Source organism: Phalangium opilio, unplaced genomic scaffold, assembly GCF_054372755.1.
Source record: "Phalangium opilio isolate 3A_F unplaced genomic scaffold, DU_Popi_V2 ptg000037l_1, whole genome shotgun sequence".
In the NCBI taxonomy this organism is placed as follows: domain Eukaryota; kingdom Metazoa; phylum Arthropoda; class Arachnida; order Opiliones; family Phalangiidae; genus Phalangium; species Phalangium opilio.
In genome coordinates this window covers 6,774,214-6,797,875 of record NW_028324160.1, presented here as the reverse complement: position 1 = coordinate 6,797,875, position 23,662 = coordinate 6,774,214, and the positions used below count along the sequence as shown (strand labels likewise).

The 23,662-nt window shown below is 39.3% G+C and overlaps 1 protein-coding gene across 1 annotated transcript; it reads right to left on the bottom strand.

Moving 5' to 3' along the window:
- Nucleotides 1-17,173: 17,173 nt before the first annotated feature.
- LOC149683796 (uncharacterized) lies at nucleotides 17,174-18,314 on the bottom strand. Its single transcript, XM_089871165.1, has 3 exons — nucleotides 18,091-18,314; nucleotides 17,732-18,021; nucleotides 17,174-17,637 (listed from the first exon to the last, which is right to left on the bottom strand). Exons 1-3 carry the CDS (start codon nucleotides 18,312-18,314, stop codon nucleotides 17,174-17,176), a joined length of 978 nt encoding a protein of 325 aa, XP_089727291.1.
- Nucleotides 18,315-23,662: the final 5,348 nt, after the last annotated feature.

Below are 23,662 nucleotides of genomic sequence, written 5' to 3'. Positions count from 1 at the left end.
GAGTTTCTTTTAAGCTAAAAAATAACGATGACGAAAGCGAAAACTCCGGCCACAAGTACTACTACTACTACTACTACTACGGATCGGGGCAAACTAAGAGCCTCATCGTATACTACGATGTGGCTAAAAAGGCACCACTATATTTTTTGACAATTTTTATAATGTTTTATTTACAATTTGTATTATATTTCTTTATACAGAAAGAAAAAAAATACAAAAAACAAAAAAATAAAAAAACAAATTATAATTTTAATTGATACAACAAAACAAAACAAAAAAATAAATTAACTTGGCTTGACGCTCGTCTTGGGAGGAGACGAGCTTACGAGAAGCTCGTGCTTCTCGATAGCGTCTCAATCCGCATAAAATGGAGACTGAAAGATTAACGAAAACATTAATGAAATTAGTAAAGGAGTAAATTCTCTGAAAATTCCACGTGAAATATACCTTGGGGTCCGACGTGGGGCATTTTCCCGTATACCTCAACTCCTTTCCGCCCTTTTTCAGCTATTCATAAGAGAGACGAAAACATTATAACTGATGTAATTGGCACAATGCAAACGCTTCCGAGGGACCCCCTTTAAGCTAACTTACTTTGGCTTTTTCCCAAGAAAAAAGCGGGATCTTGGGTCGCCTCTCTGGGCTCATTAATGCCCGCTCCTCGCGCCAAGTCAGGATCCTCCTCCTCCTCTTGGGTCTCGTGTGGAGGCTGGAGCCGGAGCTGGCTGGGGCTCGAGCTTTGGACGGAGCTGGCGCTCGGGCTGGCGCTGGCTCTGGGGCTCGGGCTCTGTCTGGCGCTGGCTCTGGGGCTCGGGCTCTGTCTGGCGCTGGCTCTGGGGCTCGGGCTCTGTCTGGCGCTGACTATGGGGCTCGGGCTCTGTCTGGCGCTGGCACTGGGGCTCGGGCTCTGTCTGGCGCTGGCACTGGGGCTCGGGCTCTGTCTGAGGCTGGCTCTGGGGCTCTGTCTGGCGCTGGCTCTGGGGCTCGGGCTCTGGCTGGCGCTGGCTCTGGGGCTCGGGCTCGGGCTCTGGCTCTGGGGCTCGGGATCTGGCTCTGGAGCTCGGGATCTGGCGCTGGCTCTGGGGCTCGGGCTCTGGCTGGCGCTGGCTTATGCCTAGAAACTTTTGAAAGAGAAAGTTTAGTTATAGTGATTATCCCCTCGAATTACCTTTAGCAAGGCCAAAATGATCAAACGCACAACGCTCATTTAACACTGTGTTAGCTCTATCTAAACCCACATTTGAATTGACCGCCAAAACGTTCCAGTCAAACATAACATAGATGGCGATAGCTACGGAACGAGAACGAAACACATGAGGGGCGCGGTAGGAAACGGGGAAAATCGTTATCTTTTTAATTAGCACATAAATAAAAAGGAAATAAATATAGAAACCCCAAACATTTAAATTCAAAAGTTTCCGACCCCACCCCACAGCACCCCGACATTTTAGAGATAAAAATAAATAATAAAAAACTCGGAGTTTCTATCAAGTCTATTGCTCAGTGGTAGAATATCTGTCTACTGCGTGAGCGATCCGGGTTTGATTCTCGGCTGCGACCTCCAAAAATTTTAAATAAAATTAAATCTCTAATCGAGCCCAGTTACCCTATTGGTGGGTTGTGGTAATATAAAGTTCCTTTTAAGCTAAAATCTAACGATAACGAAGCGACAACTCCGGACACTACTACTACTACGACGGCTCGGGTCAAACTAAGAGCCTCATCGTATACTACTATGTGGCTAAAAAGAAAAGAAATATAAAAACCCCAACCATACAAATTCATAACTATCCGACCCCACAGATAAAAATTCAAAAGTATCCGACCCCACAGATTAAGAGGTACCCACCCCACATCACCCTGACATTTTAGAGATAAAATTTAAGGATAAAAACTCGGGAATTTATCAAGTCTCTATGGCTCAGAGGTAGAATGTCTGTCTACTGCGTGAGCGACCCAGGTTCGATTCCCGGCTGCGATCCGAATGCTCAAAATACGAAATTGCATTTTGCGAAAATAGGTCAAGTGGAAGTGACTGTTGAAGAGCACCGCATACTTGGACCTGAGTAGCGTCAGCGTTTCTTCCATCTCTCTTTTTATTCTACGGTCAGGAACAGTAGCCGTTGTTATAACCCAAATATTCTTCAAGCAACTCGCTTAAACACGCATCTGAGCATCAAATTGTAACACACGTGTTACGTAACTTATAATCCACCCTAATTTATAGAGGGTTGTAATGCACTTATAGCAAACATTTGCACTCATTTGTGAACTTAATTTGCATACGAAATAAGTGAATTGCTTTAATTAAAATTGTCAAAGATATAGTTATGGTTTTCGTTTCACAAACAAACTTGATAGAATAGTTTTTAGAGATAGGCAGATAACGATGCCATGCTATGTGTCGGTATCGCTTTAAACTGGTATCGGGCCATCTCTAATAGTTACTCGTAATGCCAAATTGCCGTTGAAGTTACCGATTGAAACTTGGAAAATGATACTTACTGAACTTGAATTTCTTGGTTACGATAGATACAAACAAAATATGCAATTTCAAATCTAAGTTGTTATTAAATTATTCAAGTTCTTGGAGAATAAATTATACGAAAGTCTAAATTGTAAAAATAAAAACCGGCCTCTATTTTGCCAAATCAATATAACGTCTAGAAGTACACATGCCATACATGTCAGAAATTCCCACGTTCTACCTTTACGATAATTGCAGAAAAGCGAATAAGTTTTATGTTGTTTCCAACCTTAGAAGAGATAAAATTTGTTGAGAAATCCTTTCGTATCTATATTTATCTCTACTCCTTCTAGCGTTGTAATAGCCTTTAGTTACTATACAAAAAGTTATAAACCTTATTGATCATATTGTCTAGCTGCAACTAAACATATGACATGAATTTACTTCTACATTGAGTGTAGCCACATTTCTCCAAATAGCATATCTTGATACATAATCCAGCAGACGCTTTTTAATGTTCGGAAAGAGAATGGTGAAGGACAAACGCACTTAGCAGGTTGTCAATGACGGATTACCCAAATTTGGAATATTACTTATGAAGATATACACGATTCCTGCAAGTACAATTCTTACAGTTTTCTTCGATTATTATAGCTTAACTTCCAGGCTTGTCTATTTTTCTCTTTCCCTGATGGATTAAAATTCCCTAATTTTGCATAAGCTTAAATTTTCACACAGGATGGGTTCATAACTATTTGTTACATAATAGACCTTTTCGATATAAAATAAAACGTAGGCAACCCTCAGTATCGGTGCGCAATAGAGGGTTGATACATGGTCATCTGTCTATGTTTTGTGCTCCCTATTCCCTAACTTCTCCCACAGGGTGCAAAAGTGTAAGCGCGCTAAATCTGAAAGCAAATGTTGTAGTATGAAAATATTCTACGTTTGATAATTATAGGGTGCTATATTTTATTTTCTTTATTTTATTATTAGTATTTTTAATTGGATAGCTAAATTGTTAAAAGTTTCGAGAACTCAAAGGTTTTTGAAATTCTAGCAATATTATCTTTCAAGGTTTATTTTTCAGAAGTAAAAGAGTTTGTATTCAGCACATACAAATATGTTTTTATAAAATCGAAAGAAGACCCTCTTGCTTCTTTTTTAACTCAAAGAGGTTTCCGCTGTTTTTTCAACCTATGTAAACCTTGTTTTGCTAACAGTGAACCCTCAATGGTTTGCAGTTTTTTGTAGGTACCACTTTTAAACCAGTAATGGTTTGCTGTTTTCTATGAACCACTTTTAAACCCATAATGGTTTGCTGTTTTTAGCATTACCATTTTTAAACCATCAAGGAGTTATCTTGAAAGGGACTACATTGAAACCAATTTTTTCACAGATCCCTGGCATTTCTTATAATAAACCAGAAACGGTTTATCAAAGTTGTTTTAAACCAGTAATGGTTTGCTGTTTTTGAAGGCGACCCTTTTAAACCATGTAGTTGGTGCTGTAAAACCCTTAGTGGTTGCTGAGAAAATCATAAACCCTATATAAACCCTTTGAACACCATTATTTTTAACTGTGCGGGCTCCACAAGGGACGAAGGAACCAAAGGAATCATAAAAAACGTACCACAAGAATATACCGAAGAGACCATAAAAGAGGCTTTACTACAGAAAGGCTACTTGATCGAGTCGGTGAAACGATTAGGCCCGAACAGCACATTCTACCTCCTCCAATTTAACCAACCGCAGCTGCCACAGGAGGTACGCTTCAATTTTAGAAATTATCCCTTGACGCCATACGAACGCAGACCCTGGCAATGTAAAAATTGCAAACGCTTTGGTCACCCAGCGAAATACTGTCGTTCAGCCTTCCGCTGCAACTCCTGTGGCGAATTCCACGACAATAAGACGGACTGTCAGACAAACACCACTTGCCCGAATTGCAAAGGTCCACATACTGCCAACACCCATTCTTGCCCCAGGCGTTTGAAAGAAATCCAAATACTAAGAATTCAACAAAGAGAATATATCCCCAAACATGAAGCCGCAAACCGAGTCCAACAACAAACCAGAACCACATCCTACGCAACAGTAACCCAACGAGCTCCACCCAAAGGAACCAACCCGGCACCCATGTCTAAGAGTCCCCGGACTACCATCGGTATCCCCACCAACACTCCTACCTCTCCCCAGAAAAGATCGCGCCGCTCTTGGCGGAACTCCTTCTGACCTTCGCCCAAAATTTCGAGTTGAACTACGACATAAGCGCTCTAATAACGCTAATGATCAACAGACTCATGCACACCTCCCTCACACGACAGGACATAGATCCCCTCATCCCTCCCAACGTCAAATTGAGTTTTACATCCCTGTTCGAGGATGAGGAACCCAATCAGTGAACTCAAAATCTTACAGTGGAACATACGTAGCATTCAGGCCAACATTGGAGACCTCACAATGCTAATCCAACAAGAAACACCAGACATATTAGCCTTACAAGAAACCTGGTTAACATAAAAAAAAAGCCCCCGATTTTGGACTGTACCGAGTCTTTCGACAGGATAGACCTCCCACACCAGGTACTCCCCTCCACCTCGGGGGAGGGGGGGTAGCAATCCTCGTCAGGAAAGTTATCACACCCAAGCGAAAGAACATGACGTTCCCGACTCTTATGGAGGGTATCACCATAACAATCACTTGGGACAATATACAAGTTGAGATAATCTCGGCTTACGAACCAAAAGGACGAACGAGCCTACAAGATTTCAATTCATTACATGACCAGATACAACCGCTTTTTATCCGATGTGGGGACTTTAATGGGCACCACCCGAGCTGGGGAGACTCCAACACGAATACCCAAGGTCGCACTATAGCGGCATGGTTAGACACAACGCCGAATCTGGTACTTCAAAGCACGGGCCATTACACTCGCATCTCGTCCTCGGCATCTCCTTCGGTGCTAGACCTCACCTTTACCGACGTCACGCTCGCTCCGGGAGTGAATTGGACGCCACTACACAAGGGGGGCAGTGATCACCTCCCCCTCCTAATTACAATTCCAAACTACGATTGTAGGGAAGGACACCTCCCCTACATCGACCTCCCCCACCCACTTTTACGCCACTCAACTGGGGAAAATTCGAAGCAAGGGCCTTAGAACAAGCCAAGAACACAGCTCAGGAACACTGGAGCTACACAGAGGTCACCGGAGCCCTTCGAAGTTGTGCCGGTGTCAGCACTCTGCACAGACCCAATACCAGAGGATGCAATACCCCCACGCTCCCACCATGGTGGTCCATCAAGCTATCCCAACTACACAAGAAAATGAATTGGCACAGGAACCGATACAGCAAGCAACACAATAAAAACGATCTCATTGCCTATAAGAAATTCCGTGCCCTTTTCCGAAAACAACTAAAGAAGCAAAGACGGTCGGGCTGGCAGAAGTTCTGCACCCATCTAAACGCCCAAAGCAGAGTAGCACAAGTCTGGAAGGGGTTGAAATGGGCGACGACGAATGCGGCTACACGCCAACAGACTACCCCTCACACCGACGATGCACAGGTGGCAGAAAAACTTACAGATTACTATCACACAGTATATTATAAAGAAACTCCCTTTCGTTAGCCGAGCACAGGGGGAGAGAACGAAAGTTATAATACACCGATAAACCCACAGGAGTACCGACTCGGAATACAACGCCTAAAGAACACAGCCGCAGGTGGGGACGGGGTGTCGAACAAAATGCTGGCAACTCTCCCCTGGGAATTTCATCAGAAAGTCCTAAACATGTTTAATCACCATTGGACCACACAATAATATCCGCCCCACTGGAATGACGCGGTCATTGTCCCTTTCCTGAAACCGAACAAAACGAAGGAGGACCCGTCCCATTATCGACCTATAGCGCTCATTTCAACCCTGAAAAAATTGATGGATAAAATTGTCAACAGACGCTTACAACACTTCCTGGAAGACACCCAAGCCCTCAACCCTTTTCAGACGGGTTTCAGGAAGGGGAGAACCACTACCGACAACATACTACGCCTGACGGAAGCGACCAGGGAAGCTTTGGAACAGGGACAATACATGGGCATAGTCTTTCTCGATATAAAGGATGCTTTCGGGAACGTACCACCAGGACGATTACTACAACGATTGACGGAATTAAACGGCCACGGAAACTTGTGGTCATGGATTAGCAACTTCCTCCTCGAAAGAGAAGTACAGGTTCGCCTAAATGGGACAGTTTCCTCAACTAGACGACTGAATTATGGAGTTCCCCAGGGGAGCCCCCTTAGACCCACCCTCTTCCTGATTGCGATCAACGATATTGGACGGGACTTCTCCCCAAATTGCGAATACGGCCTACATGCGGATGATATTGTGAAATGGATCTCTTCTCCCACACTGACCACGGCCACCAGGGTATTACAAGAAAACCTCAATCTCGTCGCAGCAAACCTAGAAACATGGACCTTACCGATACAGTACGAAAAATGCAAAGCTTTACTCTGCACAAGAAGAAGAGGCCCACCAGTGGAGCTCCCCATACACATAGACGGTAACCCCATCAGTGGTACAGACGCATACAAATATCTCGGAATATGGATAGACAGGCGGCTCAATTGGAAAAATCACATCCAGAACGTATTACTGAAGTGCCAGAAAAGAATGAATGTCCTCAAAGCAGTGACGGGCTTACGGTGGGGAGCGACGCGGACCACAGGTAAAAGAATCTACACCCAAATGATCAGATCCACGATGGACTACGGAGCCTCGGTATACGGAGCGGCAAGTCATACCCAACTCCAGCAGCTGGATAAGATACAGAATAATGCCCTACGGATCATACTAGGTACACCCAAATATACAAGCATTTCGTCAATGGAAACCGAGCTGGGTATTCTTCCCCTATCGGAAGGACGACGAAGACTAGACTTAAACCTCTTAGCTAGGAAATTGGGGACAGAGAAGAGCCGGGAATGGCTCAACACTACCAGGCCACAGAAGTTTCTCCCACCGCCAGAAAGAAGAACCTTGAAGGAGCGCCTACAATACCTTTAACGTAGTCTTCCCAAGGACCTTATAACACCAAACCCACTATCTCAGCCGATACCTCTCAACGCCAGACCCCCTGCGCCGTGGAGAACCTTTACACCAAAAATCTACAACCTTTCTCAACCAAGCTCAAAAAAGGAACTTTCATCGGCCCAACTCTTACAACACTACCGTCAGGCACTTTCTACCGCATCTACGATCGACGCCACTTTACAGATCTACACGGACGCTTCATACCGGCCCGGGGCGAAAAAATGCGGCCTGCGGATAATACTAGAATCTTTTAACCTAACGATAAAGAAGACAATCAACGGACACCACGACATTACTCAGGGCGAATTAATGGCCTTACACCTAGCTATCTCAGAGGCAAGGGATTTTTCACATACACACGTCCTCATAGCCACGGACTCACAAGCAGCCCTCAAACTCCTGCAACAATTACTCCCGGACAACCAATTGGTACGCACGATACAGCACCAAATTCAAGCGAGATCTCAAGAGATATCGTTTATATGGAGCCCTGGGCACATAGGTATGGCAGGCAATGAAAGAGCGGATCGGGCGGCGAAGCTAGCGCTAGAAAAGGAAAACGACTACCCGGACTACTGGCTTCCCTACTCCGCCCCAACGCTCAAACGACTTTTTCGCCAACACAGGCACTCCACTCTTATAACAGAATGGAGGGGAACCCGAGAAGGAGCAATACAGAAGGAATGGCGTACCGATCCCTACAAAGACAAAATTTCAAAACTAACGCGAACACAAGAAACCTGCATATCAAGGCTACATTGTAGACAGTGGATGACGGGTGACTCCCTTCAAAAAACGGGCAAACTCGCAAGCCCAAACTGCTCCACTTGTGGTGTCATAGAGGACACCGAACATATACTGTGTCACTGCCCACTTTTTGACACACACAGACAACCCTTGCGCCACCCTAACCCCAACAAACAGGTTACCCTAAAAAATTTACTAACTAGCACCATGAATGGCGAGAAAAAACTATAAGGAAGATCACGTGCCTCTGGGCAGCGTATGAGAAAACAGCCCTCCGTTGGTGACGTAACAGCACACGGGGTATATAACATAGCTGCAACCCCGACTCCAACACAAAGACGACACCTATGGCGGAACAAGGCTCCTCGGTGCCACTCCCATATCAACGGTTGTCCAACGCTGCCACAGCCCCAGAGAGCGGAAGCTCTAGCAATGGCGTCCTGACCCTTCACAGCGCAGAAACCATACAGATCGCCCCACAAACCAGAGTTGCCGTGGACACAGCGCTGGCCTTTGCAATACCGGATGGCCACGTGGGCATGTTACTAGGACTACACCATCTAATGATGCAGGGATGCCATATAGGAGGAGGGGTAATTGATGCAGACTACCGCGGCCCGGTCAAAGTGATCCTCTTCAACATAGCACAGACGGAACTTCACATAACCCAAGGGGACGCACTTGCGCACATGATAATTACACCATGCCACACAGGACCAATGGAAGAGGCCGCCACATTACCGCCAACCGACCGAGGAGAGGGGGGCTTTGGCTCCACAGGCCGCTGAAACCAGGGACAGTGCCGGTCCACTCTAAACACTACCAAATTCTACAATAAACTGGTTGAAACGAAAAAAAAAATAAAAATCCAACACACTTGTACACTAACATTGTAACAAAACACACAGCCATGTAACCGACAAAAAAAATGTAGGAGAGCAATTTGTACATAAAAACCCAAGCTGTAACCTTTAAAGACGGGTCCGAGGCAGGCGTATAGCCAAGCCCACATGGCCCATATACTTAATTATATAAAAAAAGACTTGGTTTGTCCAAGCCTAAAAAACAAAACGATAAGAGTTTTTTCCAGTTGACTGAAGCGCGGATATTTTATTTTTCTATATAATTTTAAAGGCAATCTGTATTTTATTACTCTTTAATTCAATCTCCTGATTTTACTGGTAATGGATTTATTTCCTATAAATTAATTGAAATAAAATATCTTATCTCAGATTTTTCAACAACAATTCCATTTTCGTAAAAATTTTATCATGAAAAATCTGAGATAAGTAATATTTTATTTCAATTAATTTATAGGAAATAAATCCATTACCAGTAAAATCAGGAGATTGAATTAAAGAGTAGTAAAATACAGATTGCGTTTAAAATTATATAGAAAAATAAAATATCCGAGCTTCAGTCAACTGGAAAAAACTCATCTTTTTGTTTTTTAGGCTTGGGCAAACCAAGTCCTTTTTTATATAATATCTGTTCCTCAGTCTTTATTTGTATTAATCTAATTCAGAGCTGTGCTAATTAGCTGACAACTAATTGAATTAGAATTAGCAATTAGGGAAATATTTATGAACTAATTAATTAGCCAATTAGCAATTAGACATAGAAACTAATTCAATTCAATTAGAAATTAGGCATTTATTTATCAAACTAATTAATTAGAATTACTAATTTCTAATTAATTACTTGTCTAATTAAGGTAAAAAAGAGACCATAAGTAAACATAAAAGTTTAAAAGTGCCCATGGATTTAGTACTTTGGTAATGCAAAGTTTAATGTTTTAATGTCATTGAAAAACGGGTACGGAAGCCATGAATTATTCTCGAAAAATGAGGCAAGCCTCGAGCCTTCCGTCATGTTAAAATTTGTCTCATTTCTTCATTTTCTTCCCACAGTTCCTATAATGGACCCCTGAGTAGTAAATACATGCGCACTGCTATAAATTCGAGTAGGTAAAACAGTCGAAATTTCGAAATGGGGCAGTTGCGAACTACGAAATTTTCTACTAGTACTAGTATTCTCTCATGTTTGAGGAGCTGAAAAATTTAGAGTAGCACTAAGGTTTCATCATCGATATAATAAGGCTTTTTCATATTCAAATAGATGAATCAAGAGTTAATTCCTCGATTTTTTTACAACAAATTGGCGTAAAAGATTAATTGAAAATTCAATTAGCTAATTAGTTAATCCTAAATCTAATTAAATTTTAATTAGATAATTACCTTTCCGATTCATACTAATTAATTAGAATTACTTCTCAATTAGCACTAAGGTAATTAAAATACAATTACCATTTTCAATTAGTAAATTTTGCTAATTAATTAGAAATTCAATTAGCTAGCTAATTAATTAGCACAGCTCTATAATCTATTATAAAATAATATTTGCCTGAAATGCGAAATTTTTCACTTCTAGGACCAGGTTAAAAATGGTTCTACACTTCTACTAATTCTTATATGATACGGCTCACAATTCGTTTTAGAACCCGAGCTTTATAGTCAAGGTATAAAATGCCATAAAATTTCTTCAAATATACCTTATTCTTAATATACGGCGTTTATATAGATATTTCTCTTCGGATCATAAAATGGACATTATTAAGCTTCAGTTCCATTGCGCCGAATCCCAATCAACCGTACCCAATCCCATTCGACCGAAAAACCCGCACTTCGGGTTTTTCCCGATAGAGTTTAAATAAATAAAATCCCGGGAACGCAAAGATTTTATCTTTGCTGGCAAAAATTAAATTAACTGAAAACAATTTAAGGCTTACGTAAAATGAACACTAGATCCAAACATTTTCTAAATAATTACTTTAAAACTAAGGATTGTTAGAACCTAATAGTAATAAATCAGCAAAATGTGGCATAATAAAACCAATTGCTAATATATATTTATTTTTTGCTACTATATATTTGTTTTTTGCTAATATATATTTATTTATTAATGTTATATTCATCATGAAAATACTTTAAGCCAGCCGTTTTAATATACTTGAAGTGTATAACCTCTCAAAAGAGTAAGAGACGTCCTCCTAACCAAACCAAACTTAACAGTAGTTTTTTGGAAAAGGAATATTATTTGTGAAGTCAATGAAGATAAACATCAATATTTTGGAAAAGGCGTAACATTGTTAAGTGATGTATAAAATATTACTAACCATGCTTTACAAAATAGTGGCGTTTTATGTTATATTCATCATGGAAATACTTTAAGCCGTTTTAATATACTTGAAGTGTATAACCTCTCAAAAGAGTAAGAGACGTCCTCCTAACCAAACCAAACTTAACAGTAATTTTTTGGAAAAGGCATATTATTTTAGAAGTCAATGAAGATAAACATCAATATTTTGGAAAAGGCGTAACATTGTTAAGTGATGTATAAAATATTACTAACCTAGCTTAACCAAATAGTGGCGTTTCCAAGTCAGTAAAAATGTATTTAAAACGCTTTCATTAAAAAACGACATTTATAGAAATTAAAACTACATAGCATTTTTGGGGTCGCATAGAGTCGTTTCAATTGTAAATACCAAACCCGCCGTTGGTCTAAATTCATTAAAACATTGGTGGGATTCGGTCTAATGGGAATTCGGTCTAATGGAATTCTGCGCAATGGGAAGATACCCATTAGCTTTAATCAGTTTTTTTTCAAATCCTTTATTTTTATAATCGTTTAATCGATTATATCGTAAATATTTTTTTAAAAATTCAATCGTATTTACGCCAAATTACTCCGCGATTCGCTAGAAAATGCGGCGTTAAAATTTATGCTAATTTTTATTGCCAAAAATGACCACATTCTGGTATTGTCCCGAACATTATAATATGAAGGGACAAGAATGCCACAAATACCATTTTGTCAATCAGGATTATTTCAATAAACCCGTCTTCGCGTTCACAGAACTCTGTCAACGTTTACGTTTCGCGGAAAATTAGTTTGTTAACCGATCGCAGACATGAACAATGGAATGAACATATAAGTTATCTTTGCGAGAACTGAAAAATCGAAAATGGAATGATCGTTTAAAAAATATATTTTTTCACGACAACAGAGAATTAGGGCTACTGGCGATATCTCTATAGCAGAAAGGAGTCTACCCATTCAACCGAATACCATTGGAACAAATCCCATTCGTCCGAAAATTTCTAGCCAGTATTTTAAAATCTAGCCCAATGGCGGTTTTCTATTAAAAGGGAATATTTTCCCATTCAATTAAATCCTGTTGGAACGAATTCCCTTCAACCGAAAGTTCCAAGATAGTGTATTAGTTTATTTGATTTCGAAGTGGTCTGCGTGCCACCGTGGTCTAGTGGTAAAGCGTCGGATCGTCACGCAGAAAATCTTCGTTCGAATCTCCATCAGGAAGGTGAGTTTACTAAAATCGAAATATTCTACCCCCAAAAGAAACCCGATTGCAACATGTTGCACCCCAGAAAACCCATTTCTCACCCCCAATTGACGTGAAACCTCATGATGGCGGACTTGGCTTGGGTTGGCGGGGGAAATTGGCGTGAAACCTCATGATGGCGTGTAATCTCAAGTCAAACACTTGAGAAAAGGTTATCTACTCCCATTGGCGTGGCCTATCGTAATTTTCGAAGGAAATATTAAATGCATGGTCTCACTGATATGGATTATGACATTTGAAATCCATGTCACGTGTGCGGGGAGTTAGGCTTAAAACTAGATGCCACAGTCTATTATAAACGAAGTAGGCGGGAAGTATGAAAGTGGGTGGTAAAAAGAGAGTGCAGTTTTCGGATACGACAGTGCACCTGATTCCTCATGAGGACAGGAGAAACCAGGAATTTCGCAACCTACAATGTTTTAGAATGCAAATAAAATGTAAATACGAGGACAAATTAACTCCGATATTGAAGTTGAAAATTGAACGCATCGCTTAGCCTTGTCATGGCTTGGGGTTTTTAACGCCATGTTGACCCTACATGGCAGAACATCGCGATAAGTCATCTTAAAGAACGTCATGTTGGCGTGATTAGAATCCGATCGTCTCGCGTTAAGATCCTATAAAAGACGCGGTAGTTTAAAAGATAAGTCATTTTACGACTCTTCAAGCTTTTCATCCCAGCTAACGATATCCACGTGTCATCACTTAGAAATGGACTCAGTCAAATTATAAGTATACTCTTAACAATATAGTTAACCCTTGCATGTGCATTTCTACCCAGACTTATAATCAGAGTATCCGGTCAATTTTTAAACCAACAGGAACGAATCAATAGCGTTTTACGAAACTGGCAATACGACGGACACGCCTTCCTGTCCTATCTGCTGTAGTGAGGACGGTAGAATGAATTCACGCAATACTTTAGAAGCCGTCGTTAGACGAAACAACTTAAGACGTATTGAAAAATTTGCTACTATCGGATGGGATAAAGATTACGGAAAGGACTACAGATCCCGAAACGGGGGATTTACTAATAAACCCCACACCGAATGAAGTCTATAATGTAGCCGATGGTGAAGGTTATATATGGCAATACGTTTATGGCCCTAATATAAATTTTGGTTTGAAACACTTAGCGATGTACAGATTACTAACTTCTACAGTGCAACTACCCGCAGGGTCATTAATTGATATGTTTGCTAGACAGTTTCCATGTATCATAAATAAGAAGGTTCATCAATTCAAATTGAAAGAATTTGCGGGGGATACTATCCTCGTATTTCCCGTACACCTCACATCGCACAAAATGTACGAAATGCCAACCCCAGATATTTGCCATTTAGGGAGTTGCCATCCTCGCAATGAGGAGGGATGTAAATTTCGTGCCTTTTATTACGGAGGATACGCATTTCATTGTCCATACCAGTACTTAAGAGTTCTGAACTTAGCTCTTCATATGTGTATGTTTATGGTATATAAAACTAACAAAACCGTAAGGAAAAATTATAGTGATGAAAACGACCTAGCTACGCATTATATATTCAAGGCTCTGCAGATTTGTAGGTTAGCCGAGTGTCTGTGTGATAACACTCACAGTTTAATGTTTTACGAAGTGCATTACCACATGAGATCCAATGACGCGAATAATTATTTCGCGAATAAGTATTTCGCAGACTTTCTTTAATTAATAAATCGTTTGAAAGTTCTACATTTTGTAGGCGAAGGATAGTGTTAAATGCTAAACAATATTTGTAGAATCTCAAATAAAAAGAAAATGTTTGAATGATATAGGTTTCTAATTATTTTACGTAGGTATAATATAATTAATATTTTAAACCCATTTTAAAACTTTATCTTTTGGGTATTTATTTAATTTTCAGCATTAATTCACATATGAAACGATATACATATCAATAATAAGCACATCCGACATTAATACTTTTTCATTTACCTAAATATAAGCATATTTCTAATTTTAGGAGTTATTTATATTCAAATTTAATACTATTTAACTAAATATATAGGCATATTTCAAATTTTAGGAGTTATTTCAACTTAATATCCGAATTTAATACTTCTAAATATAAACTTTAGAAATTATTTCAACTTAAACCAATTTCCCTTTATTGATAGACCTATTTCGCATTTTTCAAGGATAGGAAATGTAAATAACGAGTTCGGTGAACTGGAATGGGGAAACTCGGATGGTAAATAAACGGCCTATGTCAATAATTAGAAATCATGATAAGCGCTTGTATGAAACTCCGACGCTGAGTGTCGACATGGGATGATAGTTGGGGTTGCAATGTTTGTTTATGCTTATAAACTTGTAAGTAAACAAACTAGATTGAAACTTGGCGCGAATTTCGAAACACGGCGCGGTTTTCGACTTGCCGTCAACGGAAAAACCCATATGATAGTTCGGACAAAGATTAAAGAGTACAAAAACCTGGCACGTGTCTTTATAACTAGTTAAAATGTTTATTTGTGATATTTGTAATGCGAAGTTCTCCAGGAATCGTGACGTCAATAGGCATAAACAGGTAAAACACGCGAAAGTTGGTTTCCCATGTTCGGTTTGCAACAAAGTTTTATCCAGACGTGACATGTTAAGGGCCTTTGCGTGGGTAATTTAAATCTCGGGTACAAAACAAAACCAAACCTAACCAATTCTAAGCCTATCGCACTGCGAACAATCTATTTAAATTGGAATAAAGCCAATCAACTAATATATTTTTAAGTAATTTAAGTGGGTGTTTCCGAAACGAAACATATGAGTAATAAAAACTTTGTAAGAACCTTTTGTCAATATAAGTTATAAGCTGGATGTTTAGGCGCGGATCTCTCTTAAAAGTGTCGTTTAATGACTAAAAAGTGGTTGAAAGTGTCGTTAAATGACTAAAAAGTGGTTGAAAGTGTCTTTAAATGACTAAAAGGTGGTTGAAAGTGTCGTTAAATGACTAAAAAGTGGTTGAAAGTGTCGTTAAATAACTAAAATGTCGTTAAGTTACCATAAAATGATAGAAAATTTTGTTGTGCCAAAACTTTGACGAGTAATTTGAAACCGTAAATGACTAAATAGAGGTTAAAATGTCGTTAAATGACTAAATCGTGCATGAAAGTGTTGTTAAATGAATAAAAAATCGTTGAAACGGTTGAGAAAACATGGTTAAACGTGTTGATGAATGACTAAATTGTGGTTGAAAGTGGCGTTAAATGAATACAATATAATAGAAATGATGTTAAATGACTGAAAAGCGGCTGGAAATGCTGTTAATGGCAAAACACCAAAAATAGGTTTACGTTTCGTTAAAAGTCTAATAAACGTCCCGCTATACGACTTAAATGAGTTTGATATTGTTATTATATTACTGAAATAAAACTGATAATGAAGTTGAATGTCCAAAAAGTGCCCGAAAGTGTTGTTAATTTACTAAAATGTGTTTGAAAACGTTGTGAAACGAAAACATTCAATTGAAAGCAAACTAAAAAGTGGTCGAAAGTGTTGTTACTCGTGACTCAAATCGTATTCAAAGGAACTAAAAAGCAGTTAAACGTTCATGAAACGACTAAAGTGCAACTGTAAGTATTGGCAAAACACCAAAAATAGGTTTAAGTTACGTTAAAAGTCTAATAAAAGCCTCGCTTTTCAACATAAATGTGTTTGATATTGTTATTATTTTACTGAAATAAATCTGATAATGAAGTTGAATGTCTAAAAACTGGTCGAAACTGTTGTTAATTTACTGAAATGTGTTTGAAAACGCTGTGAAACGAAAACATTCAATTGAAAGTTCAAGGAAATTCCAGTCAGACATGAGGCGGATTTTGCGTATATTTTTCTCTGTATAGTTGCAGAGGAATTAAAATGTATGATATTTGCTTAAAATTTGTAAAAGATAAGAGTTTGAACGATAAAATGATATTGGAATTTATGTATAAGAGATTTTTAATAAAGTTTTTTTGATTAAATTGTATGTTTTTCTTTAAGTCGCGCGCGAACTTATTCCTGAACGCCCGAACGCGGGAAATTTAAACACGCGCACGCGGCTGGTCCCACGCGCTTCACCTCATTTAACCTGGAAAAATTTGCCTAAGTTGTATGAAATAAGAGGGAAGAAATTTGTATTTAAAATTTTTTTATTTTGAATGAGAAACCGTAGTGTCTCGGGGTAAAACTCATTCGAGAAAAACAACTTAAAACTATACAATTATACTTTGGAATCCTAAAATATATACATTAAATTATTGAAACTTATAAATTACACATTAAACTATGAAATTTTTAAGGAAAAGGGTTGAGCATGGACCGATTCGGCCACTTCGCACCAAAAGGGTATGGGAGGGGGGCGTGTACCGGTTCGGCCACTTCGCCCCCAGGAGGGTATGGGAGGGGATAGGGTTACAGAAAGTAATTATACATTTGAAATTTTATTCCTTAATTTTAAAATGACCATGCGCGTATGTTGACACTCCATCGATGAAGAATCTCTTATCATCGCAAGGGTTAAGAGCGAGTTTTTTCTGGGTGATGGAAAATAGTTCGTGTTTAACACTGACTATCCTCTTGATCTCCTCAGTGGTGAGTTTACGTTGAAGCAGGCATTCCTTGTATTGGGCGTGACGTATCTTCTTTTTGACGACGCGACGACAGATTCCCTTCGCCGTCTTCTTTTCACCTTTTGCCGACAAGATGCTGTACATTTTCGGCCGCAAGCCGCAGAACTCTTGAATCTGGACGCTGTTGAGTTCGTCCTTGAACTTTCCGAGGGCCTTCTTGTTCTCTTCGCTGAAGAGAGGATGTTCCTTGGGGTAGGCGGAAAAGTCGAACATCTCCTTCATCTGGGCAAAGTCGCGGGGCAAATCGTCGGTGAAAATCTGATAGGTCAGGCTGTCTGCAATTATACGTAAAAACATTTAATTAGCTTTTTAAAATTGGAAGTAGAAAAAAGGATTTAAATCTAGTAAACGTTTTAAAAAAAATCATACCTGTGTCGGTAAAAAGAAGTTTGAGGTCGTCGCCATATTTTGCCTTCATAGTGTTGTAATGGAAGTCGTACATGACCAACTTTGAGAGGTCCAAGATGGCGAAACCGGTGTAAATGGGTCGGTCCAACTTGAGGGATTTCTTCAGACGATGGATCCCAACCAGCTCGTTCCTAAAGATGGTGAACCTCTGGAATGTCGGCGAACTGGCCTTCTTGATTGCCATCTCCCGGGTCTGGACAAGATCAAAGATGATCCTGTTGCGGAGGTTTTCCATCGTCTTCCCGAAAACACTGTTAATAGATAAAAACTTTGATTAATTTACGTGTGAAATAATAACTTAGCGTAGCGTAGATGCGTACCTATTGTTGGCCAACTTGAAAAAATCTTTCTCAAAGTCGTTCACTGCCTGCTTCCTTTTCTCCGTGTTGAACTCGATAAATGGTTTTAACCACGCACCCTGCTCGAATGTGAGTATTCGATGGATTTTCTCCAATTTCATCCCCTTCCCTAGCAGCACAAAAGTGCTGGCCCACCACGTGATGGCGCGTTTCAGGCCGTCAGTGTTGGTGCAGCGCTGGGTCATAACTGGCCGTGTCCTACCTGGCCAGCAGTTGGTTTGGTGCCGGGTTTTAATTATTTATCCAGCACATGCCCATAACCACAGCCACCATTATGCCATATATTTTAAGCTTTTACGCCAACACCTAGCCACCATTCATCTATTCGCTAAAACCTTCGCTAACCCATCACTTATTCGCCACTCCACCATCCAGTAATCCTACAGGTATCCAGGTTTATCAACATGGCAGGCCTACAGATGACCATCATTTGTCAACCTGGCAGGCCTACAGATGACCATCATTTGTCAACCTGGCGGGCCTACAGGTGTCCATCGGTTATCAACCTGTCAAGCCTGCTTGTGTCCATCATTTAAGAACCTGGCAGGCCTACACGCGTCCATCATTTAGACGCTTGGTAGGCCTACAGTAAACCATCATGAAATCCTTACTCATTAACCTAGTTGGCCTACACTCAAACTACTGGTAGACCTTAACGTTTCCACCACTATTTCATCTTGTATGCTTACAATTACCCACCACTGTATCGCCACCCATCAACCCTTTTACCCTACTATTGTACACTACTTTTTCCTGCAATTATTTATTGACCTAATCACCCTAATTTCAATTAGATTTCAAGCCATACAATTCCTTTTGTTATTTTTATCCAAGTTTATTTTCCTCAATTATTATTGCACATTTATATATCATTTTTAGTCATCATCTACATTATAGTGTTCGTCTTCGCTAATTTCTTTTGACATTCCAGCTTTCATTGCACGTCTTCTCCGCCCTCCATTTCGATCTGAAGCACCTCTTAAGAATTTCTGAACAGTGCCTTCAACTACAAATTCTTTAATGCCTTTAAAATTCGTTTGTATTGCACCTAGAAGTATAAGTATTTGTAGCCGTTAAATTAATTTTTCCACTTTACGCGCTACTTTTGGTAGATCATTACCTACTATGACGTTCTTAAGCTTTAATTCGGCGAATGAAAACTTCTGTTGCGAACCAACCCAGTTAAACTTGAGTACTATTTCGTGTGCTATTACATTAGCTAAGAATTCAAAACATTAGCTAAGAATTCAAAACATTAGCTAAGAATTCAAAACATTAGCTAAGAATTCAAAACATTAGCCAAGAATTCAAAAAAATTAGCTAAGAATTCAAAAAATTAGCTAAGAATTCAAAAAATTAGCTAAGAATTCAAAAAATTAGCTAAGAATTCAAAAAATTAGCTAAGAATTCAAAAAATTAGCTAAGAATTCAAAAAATTAGCTAAGAATTAAAAAATTAGCTAAGAATTCCAAAAATTAGCTAAGAATTCCAAAAATTAGCTAAGAATTCAAAAAATTAGCTAAGAATTCAAAAAATTAGCTAAGAATTAAAAAATTAGCTAAGAATTAAAAAATTTAGCTAAGATTTTCAAGCATTTAACTAAGATTTTCAAGCATTTAACTAAGATTTTCAAGCATTTAACTAAGATTTTCAAGCATTTAACCAAGATTTTCAAGCATTTAACTAAGATTTTCAAGCATTTAACTAAGATTTTCAAAAATTTAACTAAGATTTTCAAAAATTTAACTAAGATTTTCAAAAATTTAACTAAGATTTTCAAAAATTTAACTAAGATTTTCAAAAATTTAACTAAGATTTTCAAAAATTTAACTAAGATTTTCAAAAAATTTAAGTAAAATTTTCTCATACTTAAAAAAAACAGACTAACGGAGATTTCAACTATCTAAATGAGAAACCAAAGAGGTTTGGCTTTTTAAAATTAAACTATTAATGGCTTACCTTTATTTTAAACGTTGTAATAAATTTCGAACATTCAGTCACAAATTGTGATTCACAAGACAACTTCAACCAGCTAAGCCTCGGCGTAATTCATTAGGAAGACTAGATGCTCGCTAAATCCTACCAAGTAATAAATCAGAAAATTAATTGAATTATTTGGTAATTTATAATTAACAATTTAAAAATTCGTAAGTATATTCACCTTTTAACTCCAACGTTCCAAAACAGCCCTTAAAAGATTAACTAGTTAAAAAACGTCTAGATTGGAGAATGGAGAATTTCTTTGTTCCCTTCTTTTTGCGCCGAAAAAGCCGTAACAACTAAAAACCGCGGATTACCAGAAAATAAACCGACCGAAAAACTTTCCTCCACGAGGTTGTAACGCCGTTTCTATTGCAAGAAATCTGCTACCATGGAGAAATATTATAGGAGACATAGAAAAATTCAGCAATTTTAAAGTAACTTTCGTTTCACTCCAATAAAAAACTACTCCATGGACAATGCTGATGTACGATTTTACAGACTAGGAGGATTCATACCATTTTCACAGCCCATTTCATACTCCATATGTAGCCTAACCTCGTGCAAATATTATTACTCCTAGTCTGAAACAATTTTTGGACCGAGTAAACAAATTCTAAATATGATGACACCAAAATGAAATTAAATTTGGCAAATTCGTAAATCATGATTTAGAAAGAATTTCAATATTCTAAATTGTTCTGTTTCAATTTTATCACGGATCACTTTAAAACTATATATACTCAAAAAATGATATTTCAAAATTATAAGTCAACAATTTCACGCGGTGACGCGAGACATATGCGCCTATAGAGTAATGTCAGTTCTACGTATGCAAACGTCATACCCTTCTATCTCTTAGCTAAGTGTCATCCCCCCCTACCATGCGGCGCGTACAGTATCCCCTCTTACAAAAGCGCGCCTAGAGGGAGGGATACACAGTCTACTCCCCCCTCTACCGACACTACTCTATATCAATCGTACGCTTTGGGTAAAAAAATTGCCAGCACCATACCCTTCAGTTGTACGATGAAATACCAGCATTGAATTTAGAGATATACTTAAATATAATTGATTATGTACCTTAGATTTAATATCAACTTACTTCGAAATTAAATTTATCAAAACAGCTATAACTATTATGTTGAAGTTAAAAAAACGACTAAAAATATTATTGGTGCTGGGTTTCTGTATGAAAACATAGTGGCAAATTTTGCAGAAAATACATAAAATATAAGCTGCCGGTTTTGACATGTTCATGTGATGGCAAAATATCTACGTGGTGGACAAGTCAAGGCTTACAGCACGTAGCCATCACCATCAGTCTCCCAGCACACCCGGCAATGACCCTCCACCAAATCGGCAACCCCGTGCTACTAGGGTTAGCGATGTAAAACTTGAGGTTCCGGTAGTGGAGAACATATTTCTCCCTATTGTAGAGCGAGGGAACTAACTTTGGAAGGCTATCCCGTACGTTAATTTTCAGTTTGTTCAACTGTTCAATCGAATACGGCGAAAGCTCATCCGCGTTAATAACTCTACGTTCGGGTGCTAAGGGTAGACAGTTATGTTCTTCGTGCAAACTTTCCGGGTACTCAAGATCAACCTCCAGGATAAAACCCTGGGGATCTTCGTCTGGGTGATTCAAGATAATTTCACGAGTGAAATCTTGACATGGTTGAATCCATCGAAATCCTCTCATCGGCAGGTGATGACACATTACGGTGCCGTAAAGGTTATTACAGTCTAGGTAGGTAATGTAAGAGCTACGTTCTGCCGGGTTGAATGTTTCGGGGAGATCCTTATTATTGGCTATGGATAGTCTATGCGTAATTAAAGAAATACCCCCTCTTATACCCTTCTCAATAAAGAGATGCATATCAGGATCCTGGAGTAGTTCCAATTTCACTTGGGTCGTGTGAAGTGCGCTTTGCCAAGCGAAACCAGGACCTGTATATGCATGCGCGCAATCTAACTTGTAATATTCTAGACACATAGCCCTGAAACTTTCAAAAACATCCGCTAGGAGCAGAACGTCGGTCTTAACGTATAAATCATGGTACTCACCGAGGTTAGTGAGTTGGAATTTTTACCAAACCTTTTGACCTTGAGAATAATCTTCCTCACTAACCTCTTCGTCAGTTAAGGAATTGAAGAAGGCATCCTTGGATGGCAACTCGGTCTCGTCGAATTTCGTCTCGCAGTCGAAGTAGTCATAGGGGTAAACATGTTTCCTCAGCAGATGCGGTACTTCGTCAGCGCTGAAGGCAGAGGATAAACACTTGAACTTATCGGCTCCTCAACGAGCCAAATTCGATACGATTGTCTTTAGCGATGCCGGCATGAACCTAATTGAGTCTAAGAATCGTAAATTACCCAGAGAAAACGAAATGTACGTTTCGGAATTCGTGGGGATACACGTAATCTTGTGATCTTTGACCAATCCAATTTTGTCCATAATAAGATGGGCATCGTAACGAGATAAGTTATGCATGAAGACCGGAACGAATTATGAGCAGCCCCCCTGTAGGTTCCGTTAGTGTGGTCGTGGTCACGAACTTTACAGTCATTTACAGTGAAAGGCTTGTTACATAAGTAACAGGATTGGGCCGAGGCGAATTGCGCCTTTTCGAAGTGTGATAGATTCATGGGGGCGTTATCTTTAATCTTACGCTGAATAATTGCGTCTTCACGCAAAAGGTTTTCTAAAAACTTTTCCCTGGCATCTATCCCTCGATAAGTAACTGGTTTAGAGACTGTACCCTCGTGACTAACAATGACATAACTAAACCCGCAGGAGATATGCTGCGAAGTTTTCGTGGTTGAAGAGAGGTCGGCATCGGGATCGCATCGGTGAGCTTTACGGAGAATGGACTCGAAATCGGCATAGATGACGTATTTAACCTGTGAGAAATAGAAATAAAACTATATTAGATAAAATGTAAACAAAACATTCTCTCTCTCCCATTCATCTTATCGTCTGCTTTATTTATCTTGCTATAGACGCCGTCTAACGTTAGCCTCAGTAAACTATTTTGGCGCGTTATTCAAAATACCCTGATAAATAACAAAAGTTTTAGTTTACCTTCTGTTGCCATGCGACGTTTTTGAATTCCAGAATAGGTTCCTTTACCGGCATCTCGATCTTCTGGGGACCGTGTATACTGCACTCCTTGATGTGTTCCCTGTAGTTCTTCTCCGAGTTTACACCGGAGAATCGATGCAGGCAATAACGACAATAATGGTCCATGCGATTGTGTGTGGAGAATGACTTAGCTAGAAGTCGACTCATGCTTCGGATTAGGCAGAAATGCTTCTTCTCACCCTCGGTTAATAGCAATAAATCTACTTGGCGTGGTTCCTCAACTCTGTTGGAACTCACGTAAAGGGGGAAGACCTCTTTCTCGTATCCGCATACATTAATCGAAAGGTTATTCACCCGTTCGAAATTCTCCAATTTACCGGTATTTACTTCCACGGGGAACGTAATACCGGTCATGTCCAATTCATTACTATACTCTAGGTACTTTGTTACACGATTCGGGTTAACGTT